The 22,461-nt window shown below is 42.3% G+C and overlaps 2 protein-coding genes across 5 annotated transcripts; both read right to left on the bottom strand.

Moving 5' to 3' along the window:
• Positions 1-592: 592 nt before the first annotated feature.
• mpl (MPL proto-oncogene, thrombopoietin receptor) lies at positions 593-6,080 on the bottom strand. Its single transcript, XM_068319463.1, has 12 exons — positions 5,440-6,080; positions 5,031-5,157; positions 4,774-4,943; positions 4,391-4,548; positions 4,149-4,293; positions 3,953-4,061; positions 3,558-3,727; positions 3,243-3,385; positions 2,659-2,815; positions 2,262-2,343; positions 2,085-2,172; positions 593-1,984 (listed from the first exon to the last, which is right to left on the bottom strand). The coding sequence occupies exons 1-12, from the start codon at positions 5,588-5,590 to the stop codon at positions 1,523-1,525; spliced, it is 1,962 nt and encodes a 653-aa protein (XP_068175564.1). The 5' UTR covers positions 5,591-6,080; the 3' UTR covers positions 593-1,522.
• Positions 6,081-6,349: 269 nt separating this feature from the next.
• Positions 6,350-20,629, bottom strand: tie1 (tyrosine kinase with immunoglobulin-like and EGF-like domains 1). Of its 4 annotated transcripts, none has more exons than XM_068319873.1 (24): positions 20,335-20,629; positions 19,414-19,707; positions 18,734-18,844; positions 18,457-18,612; positions 17,908-18,039; positions 17,415-17,555; positions 17,183-17,311; positions 16,885-17,030; positions 15,998-16,142; positions 15,694-15,852; positions 15,391-15,531; positions 13,976-14,278; positions 13,415-13,705; positions 12,860-13,053; positions 12,593-12,739; positions 12,438-12,501; positions 12,105-12,215; positions 9,581-9,771; positions 9,386-9,499; positions 9,183-9,253; positions 8,332-8,372; positions 7,524-7,620; positions 7,338-7,437; positions 6,350-7,245 (listed from the first exon to the last, which is right to left on the bottom strand). In XM_068319873.1, exons 1-24 carry the CDS (start codon positions 20,450-20,452, stop codon positions 7,174-7,176), a joined length of 3,468 nt encoding a protein of 1,155 aa, XP_068175974.1. In that variant the 5' UTR covers positions 20,453-20,629; the 3' UTR covers positions 6,350-7,173. The 4 variants fall into 4 exon arrangements, with proteins under 4 accessions (XP_068175974.1, XP_068175975.1, XP_068175977.1 ...); XM_068319874.1 differs by having other exon boundaries at positions 18,734-18,841; XM_068319876.1 differs by lacking the exon at positions 13,976-14,278.
• Positions 20,630-22,461: the final 1,832 nt, after the last annotated feature.

The raw sequence follows: 22,461 nt of genomic DNA, 5'->3' as shown, positions 1-22,461 counted from the left end.
TATAAACTTTAAACGTCGGCTCTTGGATAGAAAAAGCCGGATGTGAGGAAGCTCCCCCAGAAAAATGTGCTGTCTTTGCTGAACATTATACAAACACTCCGTGATACATAGATAATGTAGCCTTATTCATGGGGGATTTGTTGGGTGTCTAGTCTGGATCTGTCAGTACTACATAAATTCAGATGAACTTAAAGCCCCTGACTTATCCCTGTCATAACTGGTGATTTGTTCCTAATCGATTTAACTTGTGTGTAACAAATGAAATACTGAACATCTAGCTCCTTGATTAAAATTCAACTTGAAGCCAAGATATGGCTCTATTATCATAATTAATAATGTCGTATTAATCGATACTTAACAACAACTAGCAACACCAATGAATCACAAGGTTTGAAGCTTCTCTCATTCTAAAGCATGTAGAATCACCAGTAGTGACCGGAAGTCAGTGTGACCGTCCATCTCCAGTTGATCTCTGCTGACCCCTAGTGGCAGCATGATCGAACAACAGACAGCAATGAGGAAGTTGATTTGGAGGTGACAAAAGTTCAGCAAGCAGCTTCAGTCAGTTAAAAATACTTGAGTGATAAAGTTAATGAATGCAAAAAAACTTTTCAGTCTTGATTGCCCTAAAGTTTTAATGATGCAGCTGAAGAGACCAACAAAATCATCCCCAAACAGTATTATGAGGAACTTTTCTGACAGAATCCTCTACAAATATGTACAATGTATAATAGTGAATGCATATAAAACAGCATCCAAGCAAATAAACAAATCTGCGAAAATAACATTTTGAATATCATATGCATATCAGTTCAAACCAAACAAATGAGAAGAACTTGTGTTCAAACCCTAAATAAAGGATTTAAAAGTTAAGCCAATTCTTCATGACACCTTTAAAAAAAAAAAAAAAAGTATCCAAGGTACCCCAAATCGAAAACTACTCCAAGTTGTCTTGATTATCAAAACCAATACCACGCTTGCAGTCGACTGTTTTCCCTCTTGCATGTAAAATAATGCGATCCTTCTTGCTTTGTGGCCAATCAAACGCATTGAATGAGCTGTCAGAGCCTCTGATTGGTCATTCATCTATAACCTAATCAGTTCAGGAAAACTGTACTGTAGTATGAAAAGACGATTTATTTCTCAGCAATTCCAAGACGAGTATTTTTCATAAAGACATAACCATCTGGAAAAAACCAACTAATGGCCATCTAACGCTCTAAATGTTGAGAGATTAGTATGAAAATAGTTGCTTTATAAAACATCCTGCATATCCATATCCACAATCCCTGACCTTCAGTGTTCTTTTATTACTGCCACATGGAGAACACTGCCATCTGCTGGGAGGAGCTGCTACGTACGCTCAAGCAGTGTGGCCTTGTGTGTTCCTGTAAACCCCCATTACACAGAGAACGCATGGTACCACACTGTTAATGGCTGTATTCCTGCTGAAGGCTTCAGAACAATGATATCTCAATAGGAAGGCTTATCATACAGCAAATCCACACCAGTGGAAACTCATTTAGTGACAGGGTAAATTAGTATAGAGGTTCCCTGCCCCCCGACCAGCTGTGACCTTGCATCTGTCTGCAGACTCAGTTGTAGGCAAGTAGGAATGATTCAAAAGATTGCTGAAAAAAGACGGTTCTGAAGATCCCAAGCCATCGTTGCAGGAGGAGCCACGCTTCTCGACGTGTTTCAACACCGAGCTGTCCTTTCTGTACATGTCTGTCTCATAATGGTTGACATACTGGTTTCCCTTTGGAAAAATTATGTCATTGTTCAGAGTCACGTAGTCCAGGAAGGTTTCAGACCCAGGACCCCCGACTCCCAGGTCTCTTGTGGTGAAACTCTTCTCTGAGGACAGAAGCTGGGAGGTTAGATCTGATGGCTTCCCGCTTCCTGTGACCTCATCTTCAGATACTATCTCCACTACAGATGAAGTGGTTTCCTCACAGCTCTGCTTTGCTGTTAAAGGAGGCTCCTGTCATGTGGAGATGGAGGGAAAAAATGAAAGAAAATAAACACTATGGTGTTCAATATAATAGAGATGTAGAGAAGTATCATGCACTAAAGTAACTCACCCATCTCTGCCCGTCCATCTCAGCTAGAAAACCTTGGAGAACTTTCTCCAGGTTGGGAACCGGAGGCCAAATATAGAGTTTGATCTTACTGTAAAAGGAAAACCGTCTTCAAACAATGTAATAATGTAGAGATAATGTTAACGTAACAAATTGTAAATGTCATTAAAACAATCCTACCTGAGATACGAGGGGAACACGGAGATGAGGATGACTGCTGCTGTCAGCATCAAGATAGGGATGCACAGGATGAGGAGTGTGTCTGTAAAGGTTATTTATTTGTATTAAGGTTTAATTGGTGTAAAGTTGCTGCTCTGATTGAAACTTAGGGCTGCCTATAGAAGCCATTCTAATGTTTATTTTTGTAACGCATGGAGGCAGAGTAGTGCATCTTATATATTAATGTAATTTTACAGCAAAATTTGACTATAAAAGAACTTATTGAAGTTATTACAGGATAAAACTGAAACCTGAGAAAGATACATTGGAATTTTAGACATTATATTTAAACAAAGTGATACGGAGTGTTAAATGAATAAATAGATTCTCATTGATTTTTATCTGATTGGGAGCTTACCGACAGTCTGGGAGTCACCGGTGATCACATCTGACCAATCACTCCAGTATCCCGAGTAAGTGGACCCTGTAGGTTTAGCTCGGATCTTAATTTTGTACTGGTTGCCTGTAGGAACTTTGAGACAAGCGCCAGTTTCAGGACCGTGTATGGGTGCCATCTGGGGACAGAAAGGTTGTTTTGAATTTTCAGTACTAATCTCATGAAAATCTTAGTGGAGATGTACAAGGGTTTTTACTTTACTTGCCCCCATGTTTTTTCGTATTTATTTCTCTTTCAATATCCAAAGTTAAAACAAATTAAATGGATCTTTCTACTTTTTTGGGCAGGCAGAATTAAATAAATTCCGTTATTTAGCGCTATCTAGTGGAAACGTAAGGGATTACATGGCGTTTATCTGCTGCAGGTTCTCAATTTGTCTTCAGGTGAAATCTTAACATCTTGCATTCAAATTTCATTGTATATATAGGACTAAGTATTTTAATACGTTTGAAATTGCTGGGATCAATAGAAATGAATAGGAAGGAAATGTAAAATGCTTTTGAAAATCAATAAATAGTATTTCAGGGTCATAAATGAATTCCTACCATCCACGTTTCACCTCCTCTGATCTGATAGCTGACTTCATATTGCAGGTGAGCTGACAGAAACTGAACTGGAGCGTCCCATTTCAAGCATAGCCTATCTTTCTCCAGCTCTCTTCTCAGATGGATTGGTGGGGAAGTTTTAACTAAAAAACAAAAAGCATTTTTTAAAAATATACAAAGAGCTGTGCTTCCTTGAGAGAAGATCAAGAGAGTTGCATTAAATGTATTAAATTCACATTATTTCATATATTCATCGCCAGCCTCTGAAAACTATTGAATTAAGTTTTATTTCAGTCCAAAAAAACAACAACTTACTGCTATTGTTAAGAGTGAACTCCCGTGTATAGAAGGTTCTGCCAAGTGGATTTGGAGTACCGTCGAGCTTGACTCTTACTTTTCTGTGCTCATCTCCATGGAAACTGCACATGGTCATCAAGGGTCCTTCAGAGAGACATTCTGTCCAATATGTCCAGCCCATAGTTTCACTGCAAGCATCAGGTAGCATCATTTGTGTTTAAAGTAAAGAAAATCTGTTTTGAACATGTTTATCGGAAAAGCTTGTCTTGAAAGTAAAGCGTCACGGTAACTACTGGAAATCAAAAACCAGCTCCACTGAAACATGACATGATGATCAAATGATCAAAGAGTTCTGACTGAAGGTTTTCATCAGTTTGGTCCAAAAGGCAAAAAAAAACCCCAAAAAAACCTACCTGAGATCCAGCCTGTAGAAAAGCTTGTGCTCATCCTCATATCGGCTCCCATCCCACCGACAGATGACGTTTCGTCGGTCGGAGGTGGAGCACGTTAGTGAAATATCATCTTATGGAAAGAAAAAGAAATCTCATTCAGGTTGTGTCTGTGAACTTTCACTTCCTCTCTGATATTCTCGCTCTTCGTTCCACATACCTGCACTTTGAGGAACCACAGCCCGGGCGGGATGTGACCAGTGGCTCCAGTGTCCCGCCTTAGAATTTAGGGCATATTTAATGGCGACCTGGACCTGGACCTCCTCTCCTGGTACCAGAGAGTCCAGCACAACACTCCCCTTTACCTGCAGAGATCAACAGTTTATGTTATGCATATGTAATCTTTTAAACTCACTGTGTGTCAGTGCATATCTGAACATTTCAAGAGATCATTGCGTGCACCTCTGTTGTTTTCTCTCCCAGCCTTTTGGAGGAGTAACGCAGCCGATACATCACGTTATCCCTGTGGTATTCCGAGATCTTGGATTGCCATGAAACCCGCAGCTGTCCTGCTTGATCATTCTGGTGTAAAGACACACCAAAAGGGGGGTCCAGGAGCACTAGAGGCAATAAGTTGATGTATGAAATTATACGGCAGTGGATCAGATCATCAAATAATTTCCTGATAGTTTCGCACAGATTATGTTCACATGAGACTTTCCATGTTTTTCTTATTTGACACTTAGCTCCCACTCTTCCTGATTCTCACTCTGGATCTTTCCTTATCCAAGTTAAAGAAAATTGCTGTTTTTGAGTACATGATATCACAAAAGAATGTGTCTTACAGTGGTCCTCCACGGAGACGTTCCGTTTGTAGAGGCTGGTGTTGGTGTGGTGCTCCACAACTTCAAGGTTTGTTTCCAAAAATAACCGAACATCCGAGTCAGGAAATGAGCAGACATGGAGGAAAGTTCCCTCTTCTGTTCTCTGAACTGCCAGTTCACACCTTTTCTTTCTGTACCAGGGCAAATGAAATAGGAGTTGGAGTTTTTTTTTATTTGTAAAGCAGCCTTGTAAAGAGCTGTGAGTGTATGAAACGTACCCCAGTAGGAAACCCCAGTAGAAAAAATCACAAGTCCTGTTGTCTGCCGTCTCAAAAAAGCAGGTGAAATCCCGTTCTGTCCGCGTAAAACATTTAGGATCCTGCTCATCCCTCAAGAGCAAAACATCTGCTCAGGAAAAGACAAGCAGAACAGATGTTAGCACTCCTGGAAAAAAAAAAAAGTGAAAAAGAAAAGATATATATATATATATATATATATATATATATATATATATATAAATTGTGAACTTAGAGGTCTAAAGTTTAATTTTGTGGCAGAACGTCGGTGCCTTGGAGCCAAACGTATCTTGTTCCCACAAGTAAATATATACAATTTTAAGATTTTCTTCCCCACAACTTGTAAGATTAAAATGACCATTAAGTTGAATAAATGATATTTTGGACCTACCTTCCCTTGAGAGAGGACTAACATTCCCATCTTTGACGTGCATCCCAGGAACAAGGCCCAACTGTGTCCACAAACTAACCAGGAGGATCCCCCATCTGCAGGAAAAACTTATGCATGACAGAGATATTATATGGAATTTTTCAGAAACCATCGTGGCAGTGAATCTAGGTGTACGTGTTTTTTGTTCCCCTCGTTCCTGGCTTTAGTGGGGGCCTGGGTGTGTGGGGTTGAACTGTGGAGAGGTTGGCCTCACGTGACGAGCGCTGCTGTCGAGCAGGAAGTGTGTTTGGTGCACGATGGAAATAACCTGAACAAAAACAAGCAGTCTGGGAGGATTGGCTGATCAGTTAACAAGTGGACAGAACTCATGGGACACTCTGCTGCTGCTGCTGCTGTCAACATCTGACTGGGTTTGCAGTTTCTTTATTCAGATTCTAAAGACCTGACACATTTCAGTTGTAAAAAATCCCCAAGGATAATTTGAATAATTGTGCATCTTTTATCAAAAATGTAATTGGAGAATAAACCTGCAGGTTAAAGAACAATTTTTTAAATTTATTTTTTCACAACCCCCACTCAGCTATTCAAACAAGCAATTAGAATTTACATTGTCCCCTTAGTGACACTCATTTATTGTTGTACTGATCGTGCATGGCTGGCGATAAGGAAGCCTCCCCCCACCCCCCACCCTCCACCCCCTCTGGGACCGTGTTTGACGGACAGTTCTGCGCCTGCGGTTGATTTGCAGAGGAAACCCGGTGACAGATCAGCTCAGGGCAGAAGAGGATATCAGTTTTCCTGAACTCTCCGTGCGACAAAAGCCCCCCATGTAGACCTGCTTGTGGTTTCCCACCATTTGCTATATTTAACATCATCTACATCACTGAAACTGGACAAACGGAACAAAGCATTGGTGGTGATTCCAGTCACCACTCAAAACCTTTATTCTAGAAACCATTTAATGTAAAACACGCTGTACATTCTCATACAATGGATATATCGCCATATAACGCAGCGAGTTTTAATAGACTTAAAGGTAAACTACGATAACTGCATCACATTTTTACTCTGGTGATGAAACGTTGCATGCGACACATCAACCATCTGCCGCGGCTGCATCGACGTCAGTCTGTAACAACATCAGCCGGGATGTGTCCATTTCTGCAGAGACAAACTACAAACGGTGGTATCTACATTCACGTGGCGGCGATAGCAGACGGCGTGAATCGGCGCCACTTTGCTTGTCCTTCACATCGTGAGTCCTTACAGTTCTCCCCCTCTCCATTTTGAGCAATGCAGAGGTAATAAAGTCCAGCATCGACACCCCACAGACCCTGTGGTGTTTCAGCAAGTCACGTAGCTCCTTATTTACTGCTCCCCATCATCCATCAGGCAAAAACAAGTCCAGACTTCTGTCAGAGGTATGACCAGTCTTATTCTTTTTCCCTGGGAGGGCGGAGGGCGGGGGTCAGTATTGCCTAAAAGGTTGGCATCAGTCTCCATCCGAGGTCCCGCAATGTTACTCCTCTCCCAGGTGCTCTGGTACCCCCCCACTCCCCCACACACACACAGTGTCCTTTCACAGTCCTCCATCTATAACTGGGTGGCTCTGGTGGACCGCCTGGTCCTCCTGTCGCCGCGTTGAGCAGCAGGGAGACGGCAGTAACGCGGCAACCACTCTCGGGATTTCCTCTTGGGGCTACGTGACGTGCTAGGGTCTGGGGGGGCTGGTAGTCAGGCCTCCTCGGCTGTAGCGTCTATCCCAGCATAGGTGAAGTTCTCAAAGAGAGCCATGTTCACATAAGCCTAGAAGATGGATAGAAATACTCTCAAGTGGTAACGACAGGACATTTTCCCATTCTTGCCTTTCTGCTGACATTGTGTGAATGCAGCGTTACCTTCCTGGCCTCCTGCATCCGGTTGAGCTGGACAGAGATTTGGGAGAAAGGGGGTCTCTCGTAGGGTCGATCCCTCCAGCATTGCTTCATCAACTCATAGCTGGACAGGAGCAACATTATCAATACGGTCAAATACAGGGAAAGAGCTTCAGCGGGACATTTGGAGAGCAAATCTCGAGTACTTACACCTCATCGTCGCAGTTTTTGGGTTTCTCCATCCTGTAGCCCTGTGGTAGTTTTTCATAAAGCTCGGCACACGTCATGCCACAATAGGGCGTGCCACCTGACAAGGTGAGCAGTGATAATGATGTCACCGTCAGTTTAGCATTAAGTAAACCACAGGAAACTCGGCGTACGCTTTCATCAAAACAGAAACAAAAGTCATTGCTTTTTCCAAGTTGAGGTGAAATCTTGAAGATCTTTACATTTCACAGATGTTTAAGTTTCAAAGCAACTCCAAGCGGTGAATTGGTATTTTAGGCTGCAAAAATGGCCACTAGCTGTTGCCTGTCAATTGAACGATCTTATTTTTTAATAATGAACCAACGTTGTTACGGGAAATTTTGGCATTGAATCTGATTGACCTCGAAATTTCAGACCACGCAGCGCCGGTTTTAAATATCAGAAAATTTCATACATCTAACAACTTAAAGCCAAAAATCAAGGTGAATAACAAATCTGGCAGACACATAATCTGACTTTCCCTGGTAGTTTAATTTCATATTTTGGGATGAAAACCACTACCAGATTATATTTTCAGTTGTTTTGTGTCATTGAATCATATTTCATACTTCTAATCTTTAACATGGCAGACTCAAAACCTCTCTTGCGGACAACTGCATGCAGCCATTTGGTTTCTTTATCGATTTTTTTTTCAGATGAAATGCAGCTCTTAAAGAATTTGGATTCCAACATTTCATAAAATCTCAGTGTTTTTCCTTCAGTTTGTGGATTAATGTTCTTAAACTTCTGAGACTGGAATATTTCTGCTTACCTAAGCTGACAATTTCCCAGAGCAGAACGCCGAAAGACCACCTGGAGAGAAGACGCAGAAATGTAAGAGAACAAGAGAGGGGGGAAAAACCCCCCCCCCAACCATTACAGTGTTCACACCTTATTGATTGGATGGATCGATTGGTGACTTAATTTATGCAAAGAACCCAACATGATGTAATATCTGCTAATCAACACATACAGTAGGTGATCAAATGTTTGGTGTTACAGGAGGTTCATGAGCCGCAGTGTTGCATAGTAAATTGTATTGTCTGTGTTTTTTGCATCCTCTTGTCTAAAACGTAGAGAATTATTGTACTCCGTCCCTCCCCAACACTTTTATTGTTTACAGCCTCTCTCTGAACCTACAGGCAGCCTTCGTGCCTCTTCCACTGGCTGTCCTACGCTCTTCTAACTTGTTCTCCCTTGTGTATAAATAGGTTACTCTTAACAGACCAACGTCTCAGGCTGACCGCTAAGTGGTACCCGAGGTTTCCTGGTGGTGCTTATCGCTTAGACAGCACGCTGTTATCACCTCGCCGGTGACAGAGGGATGATTTGTTGTTTTCTGTGGGCAGGATATTTGTGGAACTACACAAGAAAAATGTAAAAAAAAGTGGCTGAGGTAATGTTAATAAGGTTCCATGATGCAAAAGAAGAGACAGAAGACTAATTCTTTGATTGAAGATTGCATTAGAGGACGTGGATGTGAACCACTCGTCTGCCATGCTTTTCAGTACACTAAGTTTCCAGAGGTTAAGCCTATTTTTTTTATTTTTTACTCCACCTGTATGAAGTGAATTCAATGATATCTGTTAAAATAGGTGGACAGATGAGCTGATGTTAACTCACACGTCACTCTTGGTTGTATAGACGCTGTAGTTCAAGGACTCGATGGCCATCCAGCGTACAGGCAGCCTCCCCTGGAAGGCAAAAGCTTCCTGTCAGACCGTTTCATATTCTGTTCTTACTTTAGTGGAAGTCATATATTCATTATAATCCTCTTTAATAAAAACCAACGAACCATGTGTGACCCCCCCCCCCACCCCTATTACCATCGTCTTCTTAACGTAAACTTCCTCCCCACGGGACAGGCCGAAGTCTGCTATCTTTGCCACCAGGTTGTCTCCTACGAGGACGTTTCTGGCTGCTAAATCCCTGTGGATGAACTGAAGGAGACGACAGGTTCATTTCAAGACACACAAGGCATCACAGGTATCCTCACCCACACACACTCCTCCACCTCCTACCTGTTTGTCACTGAGGTAGTGCATCCCCGTTGCCACGTCGACGGCGAACTGCAGCAGCTGGTGGGAGGTGAGGGTGGAAGCGGTGCCGTGCTCCTTGGCAAAGGCAGGATCGGTCTCCAGCACCCTGCTCTTCCTCAGGAAGTCCAGGAGGTTTCCGTAAGGAGCGTATTCGATGGCAATGTAAAGGTAACCTGGAGAAGACAAAAGAGGAGCTACTCTGACCTCTTTGTTCATACAATTTGGTAATACTGTAACGTAGGAATACAATGATGATGTGTATGACTGCTTGGGAGCAAATTTCTTCCCAAGGTTGTATGATCTATAATAATCCTTAATAGTATTGAAAATATTTTGTCAAAGCCACAGCTACGTCATCTCTGCTCAGTTGCACAGATGTAAAAGGAGAAGGTTTCATCCGCTTCCAGAGGTTGAGGATGTCCAGAGAAAACACAGGTTTGTAGTAGCGTTTTTGCAAAGCACTGTTCTGCAATCAGAGCCCAGTTATCCTGGGTGAGGGGGCGCAGGAAGTACAAGCCAACATTTTGATCCAAGGTAATCTTGTGTTTTATCCTTTGACTGTGTCCAAACAAATGTGCAGCACGCTGGATGTTATTAGAGGACGTTGGCCGGCCAAGTTACGTAATGATTCGTATCCGATGCTGACAGGAGAAAGAAAGTTGTTGCATTAGTTGAGGTTTGGCCGTTTGATCTGCGGAGTTGAAACCGCAGGTCAGAGGCGGATGGGGAGGGTGGAGGTCGAGGGAGGATCAGCAAAAACTACATGATGGCAAAGGTGTAGAGTTAGATCCAAACCAATGGAGAGATTTTCAGGCTAGAGAAAGTTGCTCCTGTTCCATGACGCTTGGTGTCTTACGATATGATTCTAATATATTAGGTGTGATGCATAATGAATTTGACATTATGATCATTTTAGGACATTAATACGATTATTAATCATAGAACAGCTTTAATCGATCTGTGCCGATGTATATACAGGAAGAAGGCACTCTAGACGACTACGTGAGTGTGGCCTTGGCTGGACTCTGTGCAGCAGACCTGAGAGAGATGAGAGATTCTGTCTCGACCCTGACGAGAGAAAAAAACCAGGCTTTTCATGAGATCCTCACAGATCTCAAACAGATGGTTGAAGCTTTGCTAACAGGCGATGGCTTGCAGCCAAGCCCAGAGTTCCTACAGGTCTGAGGCATTTGGGCTTGTTGGAAGAGTTTCGTATTGACTTCAACGGTGCTTGAGCGAGCGCCAACGCAATTTGTTAATACCATATGTGAGAGGAGAAAAATAACAGGCCGGTGGACGGGCCAGACAAAGAGATTGATCTCACAGTTGTAACACAATTAAGCTTCTCAATGGCAAGGGATTATGCTAATCAGGATTTTATCGCATTTTGATTTATTTTTTTTCAATATGAATTTTTAAAAAAAGATACAACGGAATAAATGTTTTACACAGATTTGTCAAGAACAAAACAAAATTCATCCCTTTGATGTTTCTACTATTATTTCCTTCATTTTCCTGTATTCTATTTTCCTCATCTGCCATGTTAATATCTGACATGTGACCGCCTCCAACATGCTGATACAAAAACACAACTATTGGTGGCATCCCGATGAAGTTGAAACCTGTGTTCTCCTTGCATTCCAACAGCACCCACTGCATATTTTTGAATAACTGAATTCATCTCCTTTCACTGTTTATGAAGGAGGAAGACACAACAAAATCCCTCCTTTCCTGGGAGCAATGTCACTGAAATATATTGCATATGAAGAAAGAAGGAGGAGGAGAACAAATGATGTAGACTTGTGTTTGACAAAATGTTCATTTCCACCTCATATTCCTATGCCAGATTCCTAACTGCATGCATCTGATTCTTTCACAATCTTAATGTCTCTGTAGAAAATCTGAACCAGATTTCTGTAAGTTGAGGAAGAGTGTCTGCCGAAATAGGCATCCATCCATGCATCTGTGTATACTTTCATCATTGAATATACGCAATGAACCTACCCGAGTTCAACAAGAGAAAAAGTTTGCAGAGTTAATTGAAACCTGACACTGAAACCGGTGAGGAAACATGCCGCATTAATCACATGTTTATTTTTTAAGGCTGATTTGGTTTATTAATGTCCCGACTGATGTCATTCCCATATTTCACTTCCTCTTTGTTAATATTAGATCCAACAAAAGCTATACAATTCAGATGCAGCTGCCTGGAACTGATACGCCGGGTCAGAACAGTAGCCAAGGAAACCTTAGACAAATACATAAATACACGAAATGGTAGTATGTGTTTGACGCACATGGACAAATTAAAAGAATGCATGCAGATTATTTATTTAAGATTATTTAGGATGAACAAATTGTGGTGCTTCCCAGCTGCATGATCAGATGGGATCACGTGTTTGGATCTCAAGCAAACATTGGTGTAAAATCAAGTCAATGTAGCGGAATCATCACACTATCTTAATAAGTCATAACTTGAAATGGCCACTAGGTGTCACTCACTCACCTCTGTTCTCACAGGCACCGATCAGGTTGATGATGTTGGGATGCTGGCCCAGTTTGCACAGCACTTCCAGCTCCCCTGCAAAGTCTCGGTGGTCATTCTCTGACGCAAACTCTGCAGGAAAAGCAGCACACACGCACACACACACACACACACACACGCACACACACACACGCACACACACACACACACACACGCACACACACACAGCGGCGTTAAACAACTGTTACTCAAGCAAAGCAAAGCTTCGACAGGTCAAAGAATCCTCCGTTCTGCCATCTCATTGATGCATCTGCGGTATCCACGCATGATTCCACGAATGTGTGACAAAATCACCTTTCAACATCTTGATGGCGGCGCTCATTTTATTGCCGTCTTTCTTTATCATGGCTTTGATGACCTGGTTTAGGAAGAATTGTGAGTTAGTTTAACTCGGCGAACAAAAAAACATCAGTCACAAGAGGTGAAAAAGTCAAAGACGGGAAAAGCACCTGGCCAAAGTTGCCCTCTCCAATGACATCTTCAAACTTTATGTCCTCCCACTCTAGGATTGGATAGGTGAGGGGCTCTGGCGTTGGTTTTGGCCTCCGTGTCAGGGTTAGGGTTCCTGAGTTAAACTGCAGAATAGTCTCCTCACCCTGGGAGAATAAACTGACTTCAGCTTCATAATAAACACAACCAGATTAAACTTCTTTGTTTGATCTACTCAGAGTCAAGTTATCCCTCCAAACGATGCTAAGAATATCTGAAATCCCTACCGATCCGGATTGGTAGGTGAATGTGCGCCGCCGGTTGAGCAGGGTCTTGCGGATGAAGAAGAGAGCTAACAGCACCAGCAGGATCGTCACACAGGTGACAGTAACTGAGCTGACCACCGCCACCAACAGCTGGTAACCATCCCCCGGGGGCCTCCCCGCTACACCCTGGGTGGTCGGGGTCAGACTCTCAAGGCCTTTTGGGGATAAAAAAAAGAAAAAAGGTAGGAAGATGTGATTTTTTTTTCTGATCGTGGTGATAAATAGGCTGTCTACTGTATGTAATCTTTACTGAAGTAAAACACCGTCCTTGCCTGGGTGGTCTTGTTTAACGCCACTTGGGAAAATTCCAATATTGCTCCGCAAGGAGCTATTCTTGGTTTGAAAGAAAAACTGATTCTGAGAAACCACATTTTACTTCAGTATGTGGGACTATTTAAAGGGATGACTGTCCAAAACTATTGCATTACTTGTATCATATCCCATAATTCATATTAGGCTGAACCGATCGAGCAACATATAATCATAATTTCCGTGGTCAATGGCCTCTCGACTCACCGTCTCCTTGCGTCATGGCCTGAACAAACTTGCTCCACTCTCCTGGTACTTTGGAGAACGCCCTCACTCTGAACTGGTACTGTGTGCTGGCGTTGAGAGCCGTCACGTCTTTGATAGTCTTGTTCCCGTCGTCGGTGTCCACCCAAGGGTGAGGGCTGCCCTGCCCCATTGGCTGGTACTCTATGATGTATTTAATGATGCCCCCGTTGGGGTCTTCGGGGGGCTGCCACCTCACCTGGATGGCTGAGATGGACAGCGGCAGGGCCTGGACGTTGCGTGGGGATGATGGACCTGCGAGATATTAACATGGAACAATCATGATTCTTTGAAATCTAAAATTAAAAGTACAATCAATTGACGAAATGTTTATTTTTTAAACTTTGTGGGCAGAGAGAGTCATCCAAGCGGAGAGTGATGTGTGTGTGTGTGTGTGTGTGTGTGCCCTTAAAATGACCAATATCACCTGACCCTAACATCATTCGACGTGTTAGACCTCGTCTTTTAATAACTGCGCTGAGGATGAGGAGGCCTTCTTGCGGCTTAATACCAGGATGTAGTTACCCTGGCTGTGGATGCGAAACTGGTAGGGTTTGGAGGGGGGCCCTTGGCTGCCACAGTTGATGAGGTGCACCACCACGGTGTAGTCCTGCTGGTACTCCAGGTTGTGGAACTTTGTGGAAAGCACATTGAGCAGTGTGGTCTCCTCCAGTAGTTTGTCATTGAGGGGTGGTGGCCCAAAGAGCTGCACTAAAAAGCCACTGGCCGTGGCGGCGTTAACGCCATTGTTGGGGTGCAGTCGCCAGCGCACTGTGGCGTTACGGCCTTCCACCGAGCTGATGTCAATCTCAGGCTGAACTGTGGGCTCTGCAGCAACAGGAAACACAGAGTGAGCCGAGTGGACTGAGAGCTCCCTGTGAATTTCTGTTATCAGGCCAGAAACCATCGCTAAATTTGCCCCCTGGGGGTAACTTTCACCTCAAATTATATTTCAATTGGCTTCTTTACAGCAGTTAGGTCTGTTGCCTCATAACAACCTGCTAAATTACACAATTATGGACATTTTTGCTGACTTTCTGAGTTGTTCAGACCTGTTATTTTTATTATTACGATATATGCGGTAATATAAATAATTATACACTATATTCCCACAATGCATTGCATGGAGGTCACAGAGCTCACAGCTGGAAAGACACAGGAGAGACAAACATCCCCAGGAACTCCACTTTAATTGGCAACAGCATTCAGTTTCTCAGTGTGATCGATCTGCATTCACGCAAGTATTGAATCATTTCCTTTCAAAATAAAATACTGAAAAGTGCAGATCTGGATCACCGTTAGTCCTGTGATTAACTCTACATGTGGGTTATTGAGTGACATGAAACAAATGAATGCATCTTAAACATTCATTTCATACACACATAACCACATATTATGGTTTCAGTTTTATCTAATATGTTTCCTGTACTCACTCACTCAGACTTCTCTCTCTGCACCACCGTCATAAGGAATTAAATGCTAATCTTCTATATAAGCTCTTGCCATTCTTTATTTGTTCTGCGTTTCCCAGCCGACTGAAGACAAAGGTTTACTTTGTTGTTGTCGTTTTTTTTATTTTTTTATTATGGTCTGGTGCCCAATAGGGTCTTCATTTTATCTTAGCAAAGTGTCTACAGCCCATTAAAGTTCACTGGCACCTTTCTATGTTTTCTCCATACTTGAGCTATCTGGACAGATGCTCGCTGGGGAAAAGACATCTGGCTCCGCAAGGCCTGGGAAATGCACTAGTCAGCAAAAATGATGAAAACTATTAGTCTAACGAGACACAATATAATCATACTTGCTTAAGTGCTGTGGTCGAGACATCCAGACTATAGATCTTTGCTCCGGGGCAACAATTCCAGAAAAAATATTCTCATGTACAGTAAGTTCCATGACCCTTAAGAACTGGACAGCGACCACTTATCTCTGGATCTCACCGGGACAATCAGTCTCCATGATGGCCTCCGGCCCCGGAGCCCCCTCTCCGCCTTCCCCGGGTCTAGTCAGCTGGACACGGACGCGGTAGCGTGTAGAAGGCTTCAGGTTCATCAGCGTGATAGGCTCTTTTTCACCATAAACTGACAGGAAATGCAGATTATGTACAATTTTAATTATCATACTCCCTTACTAAATGGAAGTAAAAGTAATTTCACCCACACTGTAAAGTTGGCTGATCTCAAAATGTGACGCTTGGTTATCTTTAGGGTTAATATCTCTGAATAGTGTCTTTACTTGCTTACCTCTGATGGAGGACCAAGAGTCTTCGTTCTCCACGGGTTTGTAGAGGAGCCTGGTGGAGATAATGGGGCCATCTCCTCTGTGGGAGTTCATCGGCATCACCAGCAGCTGCTTACTCCGTTTTTCCAGTAGTTCGGGAGCAGTAGTGGGCACAGGCGGCTCTGAGTAAACACAGAAAGGGATTCCAAAAATGTCTGTGCTGCCTTTGTGTGATAGTCCGTCTACTGGAAAAGGTTTGCGAAATAATGTCCTTTCCTTCGTGTTTATTATTTCCAATTTCACTTGGATGAAACCAGACAAACAAACCTTTAACGGTGAGGTTGAACTTGCGGGAGTCCTGGCCTCCATTTGTGGACACCCTGCACTCCCATAATCCTCCTTGTTGAGCGCTCAGACGAGGGATCTCAAACTGGGCCGTGCTTTTATTTGAATCCATGACGGTACGATAGGCCTGAGAGCAAAATGTACGACATATAAAAGCAATGCAGCGTGAAAAAGAAACCACGTTTCTGTTTCCTGTTTCTTTTTCTGCTGCTGGTTTGATTTGTGTTAAAGAAAAAAAAAAAGTTATCACTTTGAGAAATGTCTTAGATCCCATGGGACCTGATAGGAAAAATTCCTTATCAGATTGTTTCTATTATCTAGGAGGAAATAGGAAATAGCACCAAAGGAATAACACAAAATTGAACATATCACCTAAAAGAAACACATGCTTGATGCTCGAGTCATACAACCTTATTTGTTCGGGCCACTGTGTCGACTTCCTCAGAGTTCGACTGAATCTTCAGTCCAAGTTAAAAGGTACAAAATAATTTAACTTCACTCTTTAGTGGATATCAGTGTAGCCGATAACCTTATTTTATCTTCAGATTATTATGGACAAGCGCAACAGGATAACCAACAGGTCCAACACTGGTGGTTTCATCTCATCTTTTATGAATACCAGGGGCGTGTGAGCCAGAACACCATTATCTATTGCCGCTGGAAACATGGAATATTACAATGAATGCATTATTGGACATTGGAGAATATCTAAGTTCAGTGAGCAGCCACAGTTATGCCCACCCACCTCGTGAAACCCCCCATACAAGATCACACTCTCCATGTGTGGCCTCATATTGGACTCCAATCTGTACATTTATTTAACTGTGTCCAGGCTGACAGTAGTTTTACCATGGTGACTGCTTGCCTACCTTGAGCACAGTGCTGTCCAACTTTCGCAGCTCGATGCTGCCATGGCTGGGCGGAGGGTTGCCTGTAGCCGAGCAAAAGATTTTAGGGCTGGAGTTCAGATTCCAGTCCAAATTACTCTCCAAATCCACAATCTGGGGTGCCCGGTCTAAAAAAAGGAGAGAGGCATGGAACAGAAATCAAGAAAAGACAGAGAAAAAATAAATGTCAATGAAGTGTCAGTGCAGCTGATTCCATTCCAAAGAGGATGCACAGTGAGAAAAAGGCCAAAGAAAACACAACTTTATGTGTAACGCCTACCGGACTTCTCACAGTTCTGTCCTCTCCACCCTGTGGGACACTGGCATCCGCTGAAACGGTTGCAAACTCCTCCATTGTGGCAGTTACAGCTTAGCGTGCAGTCTGGTCCATACATGTTGCTCTGACATGCTGAGAATGAAAAGCAGGCTGAATGGTGGCACTAACAACAGAAGCTGTATATACATTTTTTAATTATTTTTATTTTATTTTAGTGAAGGCGTGTAGTTCTTACCTTTCTCACATCGATTCCCGAACCACCCGCTGGCGCAGGAGCAGCCGTAAGGGTCCGGCAGGCAGAAACGGAGGCCCTTGCAGTTTAGCTCGGAGTTGCAAGACTGCTGGCAGTTTCGCCCAAACATTCCTTCTCTGCAGCCTGTGAAGCATCAGACAAAGACAAATTCATAAATGTGCTTATTTTAATTATTTGAGCTTCGCTGCGTCATGCCAAGTTGGATTTGGTTTCATAGTCGAACACATTCTGGAAAATAAACATGCTTATAAATGATGCTCAGGAGAAATTCAAGTTTCACTCCTGAAATCCAAGTACATCTAACATCCATCATTAGAATTAACTTTAGTTAACATTAACTTTTAACTTTATAGGTAACTTTTACATAGTTTACATAAGATACAGGTATCCATAAGGAGGAATGAATACTTTTTCTTGCTGAGGCTGTAAGGTATAGTGTACAAAATGTTTGACCTTTGACTTTCTGCCCACTAACCTGTCTCACAACGTGTTCCCATGAATCCAGGGGGGCATATACAGTCTCCATCAACATCATGACACACTCCACCATTGAGACATTCTGGACAGTCTTTGTCACAGTAAGGACCCCACTTCCTACTGGGACAGTCTGCAGGAACAAGCCATCAGTACTTGGAGCCGCTTACAAACTATATGAGAGGTAACATCCATGCATATATTCTGTATAGATGGTTTAAATTCGCTTGTAAACTCAGTCTTTCCATCTATTAATAGTCTGAACTCTGAACAGACAAAGGCATACTGTCTTACTGTGCTGTAATTGAAACTCCTGCTGATTTATTGGTTGATTTCAACATTTGGTGAAATTCCGTCCATTGAAAATAAGGAAGCAGCCAATAGTTCGTCAGACCCTTCCCAAAAAAAATCCACCCGAACCTTAAGCTCACACATTCCTCTTATTTTAATTCATACAGAAAGGGTAATAATCACAGCATCTGTCACATCTAATGTCACCCCCCCCCCACCCAGCTGAAAACCTTGCCTTGACCCTGAGAGTGTGACAAACCTCTAACAATGAGCCTCATCCAGGCTCCATGAAGGGGACTGGTCCCCACGTAGCTGGCACTATAGATGCCTTGATTTGCAAAAGCTGCGTCCTCCACTGTGAGCACAGCCGTGTGGTTGACCATTTCGTTCGAATCAGTCATATAATAGTAGTTTCCTGCAGAGGAGACATTAAAAAAAAAAACATTAATGGGATAGTTCAAATATGTCATAACCAGAGTCCTCGATCCTCTATCATGCTACTGGCTCTATGGTGTTTTTCTTCAGTTTTAACTCACCGTTATACTTCCAGGTAACATCTCTCTTTTGGGAGCTGAGGAGCTGCATGCTGATGTGAACAGTTTCTCCTTTGTTAGCAGTCAGTGTGAGGCAAGCTGGGACAAAATCTGCTACGAGAAACACAAATGCACGCGGTCATTTACAAGGTAAGGAATATTTTGTAAGGTGAAATAATGGCGACGTTTGGTCGCAAAGCAAGATGGGAAATGATGCTAAAAGAAAGAAAGGTAGAGAAAGAGATGAAACCAGAAGGTGAAGAAGGAACACGTGAAGTAATCAGAAACAAAAAGGGATAAATGAGACAGACTGAACATCTACATGTATCAGTATTTAAGTATACTTAAATCCTTTAACTAATTTGGTGCAATCATTGCTTTAGTTAATAAACCTGGACACTTTAATGTTGTGTCATGCTTACATTAGTGACTCCATAGCCCCATAGGGTTATAATAAAGACAATGGTCATTTTGATCCTGATTTGATCTGATAATGTCAAGGAAAGGCATTTAGTGGAAACTGAAGTTGTTTAATGCAAGAACAAAGAGATCCTTAAATCTGTGTTTATGATGTTTTTCTTTAAATAAATGGCTCAGTTATGTATTAAATTTTTTTATTTTTTTATTTTATGGTATTTTTCATGTAAATACCAACCACCTGTGTGGTTTTCATTTAAACCCACCTCCACCATAGTTGTTGATCATCGTGACCATCTCAGGCGGACGACCTTCCTGCGTCGATTCACAGTAGAAGATACCAATATGTTCAAGGTCGCGGAAGTCTCTGGCCACCGCCTCCTTGTTCCTTGACATGTGCACTTTGAAATTCTTCTTAGGGAACATAAAGATTTTATTGTCTCTCTTGATGTCCAGCTCAACCTGGGCGGGGGAGCGCTCTCCGTTTATACAAGAAATAGTGAAGTGGTTGACATTGGTGACCTCTGCTGTGGAGATCATGGTCAGGTCGATGACAGCATCTACAGGACAGGGTACAGTGTTAGATAGATTTCTGTCTGTCTATTATCTATATACACTATTTCTGTCTGTCTATAGCATGTCTATCACTTAATCTCTCATCTCTCAATCTATGTCTCCATCTCTCATCTCTCCGTCTCTCTCTCCATCTCTCTATCCTGTATACTTTCAAATGAAGTTATTTCCAGTTAAAAGTTACAAATTACCTTTGGTGGGAAGAGGCTTCATCATAAATCTGATGGTTTCTCAATATTTCTTAGTTCAAGTGACATTTACATCACTCTGTCAGCTCAGACAGGGACTGAGTGATGTCAGGGTAATATCAGATCACTTTCACAAAATGAGTTTAAATTTAAAATAGCATCCATAGGTGTGGTTTTTGATTAAACTGGTCAAACCCTAGTAATGTTCATCATTATTTCTCCCTTGCGTTTTAGCTCTAGATACACAGAACAATGATGGGGAAAAATGGATGAGCCTGTCATCTCATTTCGAATGAATATACATATATTCTTAAAAGTGAACAAAACAAAAAGCAGCATAAAGATGGGCTTTACTGTCTGTGATATTTTATTCCCGTTGAGAGCGACACCGGGAAAAAAAAAAAAAAAAAAAAAGGTTCCCCTTACCTGATAACTCGAGGCAAAGCAAAATAAGAGCCCACAAAATCCTCCCAATATTCATAATCCTCATTGTGAAAATGTTGTTCTTGTTGTTAATATAATACGGATTTCTACAGAAGTACATCCAAATCGGTGACGCTGCGTCGCGACGACTGATGCGCTTTTTTACGCATAACTTGGCGAATCATCCAGAGTTTCAGAGTCGGTGGTGGAAGCTCCCGGTAACGACCGCAGACGGTCAGTAACGCGTTGTGTTGCGGTATCACGGTCCGTCGCTTCTCGGCGCAGAGTTGAACCTGCGGTAACGCTCAGTTCTCCCAGCAGGGTGGGGAAGGAAGGAAGAGCGTCACCAGACAGCGGAGGGCTGCTGGCGCTCCGGACCTCCCCGATCCCAAAGAAAAACTTAGGAGTTTAAACTTTTTTTTATTCACTTTTTATCTACATTTTTTAATTCTCTCTTTTTTTTTTATTCCAACACAGTTCCCGCCTCTATCCTTTCAGTTAAACCCAATCGGTAAAAAAACAAAAAACTTGCGCATGTAAACTGTTTCAGCGCTTAACTATGCAATATTCTCACTTTTCTTCATCTCCTTACTTTGTTAAAACTTTCTTTCTATACATTTGTGCGATTCAGACCTACATTTTGAATCATCAAAAGTTCACATGCATTTAATTGCTTCCCTGGCTCTCATGGTAGAAACATCCAAATTGTAGCAGCTGGATGATGTTTTCCCTCATGTAACAGCTTTCTCCTTTCACTTCAACGTGTTGGTCTCAATCCCTGCACCATTTTACGATCATCCTCCTCCTCCTCCCTTCACTGTTTTAATCAGTCAGTGTCAGGAAATGAGGAACAATATGCTTGTTGTGTCTCCTCTGCATGCTCTACCACCATCTCTGTTGCTCTGTGTCACTCAGGCCCAAATCGTTTTCTCTGCAGAAGCTGTCAAACTGAGTTGATGTTTTGAGTTACATTTCCTTGCGGCTTCAGACAATCGACTTGAAGTTCTTATTGTTTGAGATTTCCTGTTTTTTTGATGGTAAGAGGTTTCTTTAATCTTCTATTGTATTAAAAAAAAAAATCAGGAAAAAAGTAAATAATAAAATGAAAATTTGGGATAACAGAAAACTGAAAAACTGAAAACCATAAATGATAAGATGAAATAAGATAGAACTTTATTAATCCCAAAGGATATTCTGGATGGATGATTCCAGATGTCCAGGTCCATCATTATAAAGGTGGTAATTTAAAAAAAAAAAAAAAGGTAAAAGATTTAATGAAAATCAGTAAGTACAGTTTGTATTTTATGACTTGGCAAAGAAAGCAACTTGGCATCCACTGCACAGATCTGCATTGTCCCCTTGACCCAGTGTCTCGACCTGTGCATCTCAGAAGCCAGAACAACATCATTTAAAAGACCTTCTTATTTCCTCTGCACACACTTCAAATAGTCCTCACAGACATGGATAGTGGGTTGAAAACAAGGAAACTGAACTGTCAGACTGCCAAATCCTCAGTTCTGATTTCAGCCCATCCCTACATAGAGAATAGACAAAGGTGCACAGTTGAACAATATGTCACAAACTGCACTGTCAAATTATTTGGGGCTTTTTTCATGCCATCTTTCTGTAGATGCAAATGTTATAGGGGCTATGTGATTAGAGCTCAGAGAGGGAGGCAGTGTGAAGAGAGAGAGAAGACAGAAAAAATGTTGCGTGCTACAGACACAGCTTGGCGGAGCCTCTATAGGAAGCCAGAAGGGAAGAGACTGAAGGCTGGGTCAACACAGATGTTTTGCCCTTTGGCTGCATTAAGCAGAAGTGGGTGCTTCTTTTCAGAGTGCATGTAATTATATGTGTGTGGACATGTGTGTGCATATTTGATGGGGTACAGAAGTGAGACCAGAACACCACTTTTACCACGCGTTTTTGGTTTAATGTATAAAAATGATGTGTGTGCTTGTGCTTTTGTGTGTGAAGGAAATTATTTTAGTGAGTTGGACATCAAGGGTGGAGGACAGTCTGTGCTCCTCAGACTTTAGCCATTGTATCCAAGCCTCTTTGTTACTCTACAGTAATTATGAAGTGTGTTTGTTGTTGGAGTGTCTACTGCTTGCTTTATGGCACTACCAG

Source organism: Antennarius striatus, chromosome 7, assembly GCF_040054535.1.
Source record: "Antennarius striatus isolate MH-2024 chromosome 7, ASM4005453v1, whole genome shotgun sequence".
NCBI classification, from domain to species: Eukaryota; Metazoa; Chordata; class Actinopteri; order Lophiiformes; family Antennariidae; genus Antennarius; species Antennarius striatus.
This window is presented reverse-complemented; position numbering and strand designations above follow the sequence as displayed.

Coding starts and splice junctions, on each gene's coding strand:
- mpl (XM_068319463.1), bottom strand. CDS start 5,590: ATGGTTTCTGAAAAATTCCATATAATATCTCTGTCATGCATAAGTTTT. Junction 3,386..3,557: donor GTTCACTCTTAACAATAGCA/GTAAGTTGTTGT, acceptor TTTGTTTTTTAG/TTAAAACTTCCCCACCAATC. Junction 2,173..2,261: donor GTGTTCCCCTCGTATCTCAG/GTAGGATTGTTT, acceptor TTCCTTTTACAG/TAAGATCAAACTCTATATTT.
- tie1 (XM_068319873.1), bottom strand. CDS start 20,452: ATGTACTTCTGTAGAAATCCGTATTATATTAACAACAAGAACAACATT. Junction 13,706..13,975: donor GTTTCGCATCCACAGCCAGG/GTAACTACATCC, acceptor AATATCTCGCAG/GTCCATCATCCCCACGCAAC. Junction 13,054..13,414: donor GGCCATGACGCAAGGAGACG/GTGAGTCGAGAG, acceptor TATCCCCAAAAG/GCCTTGAGAGTCTGACCCCG.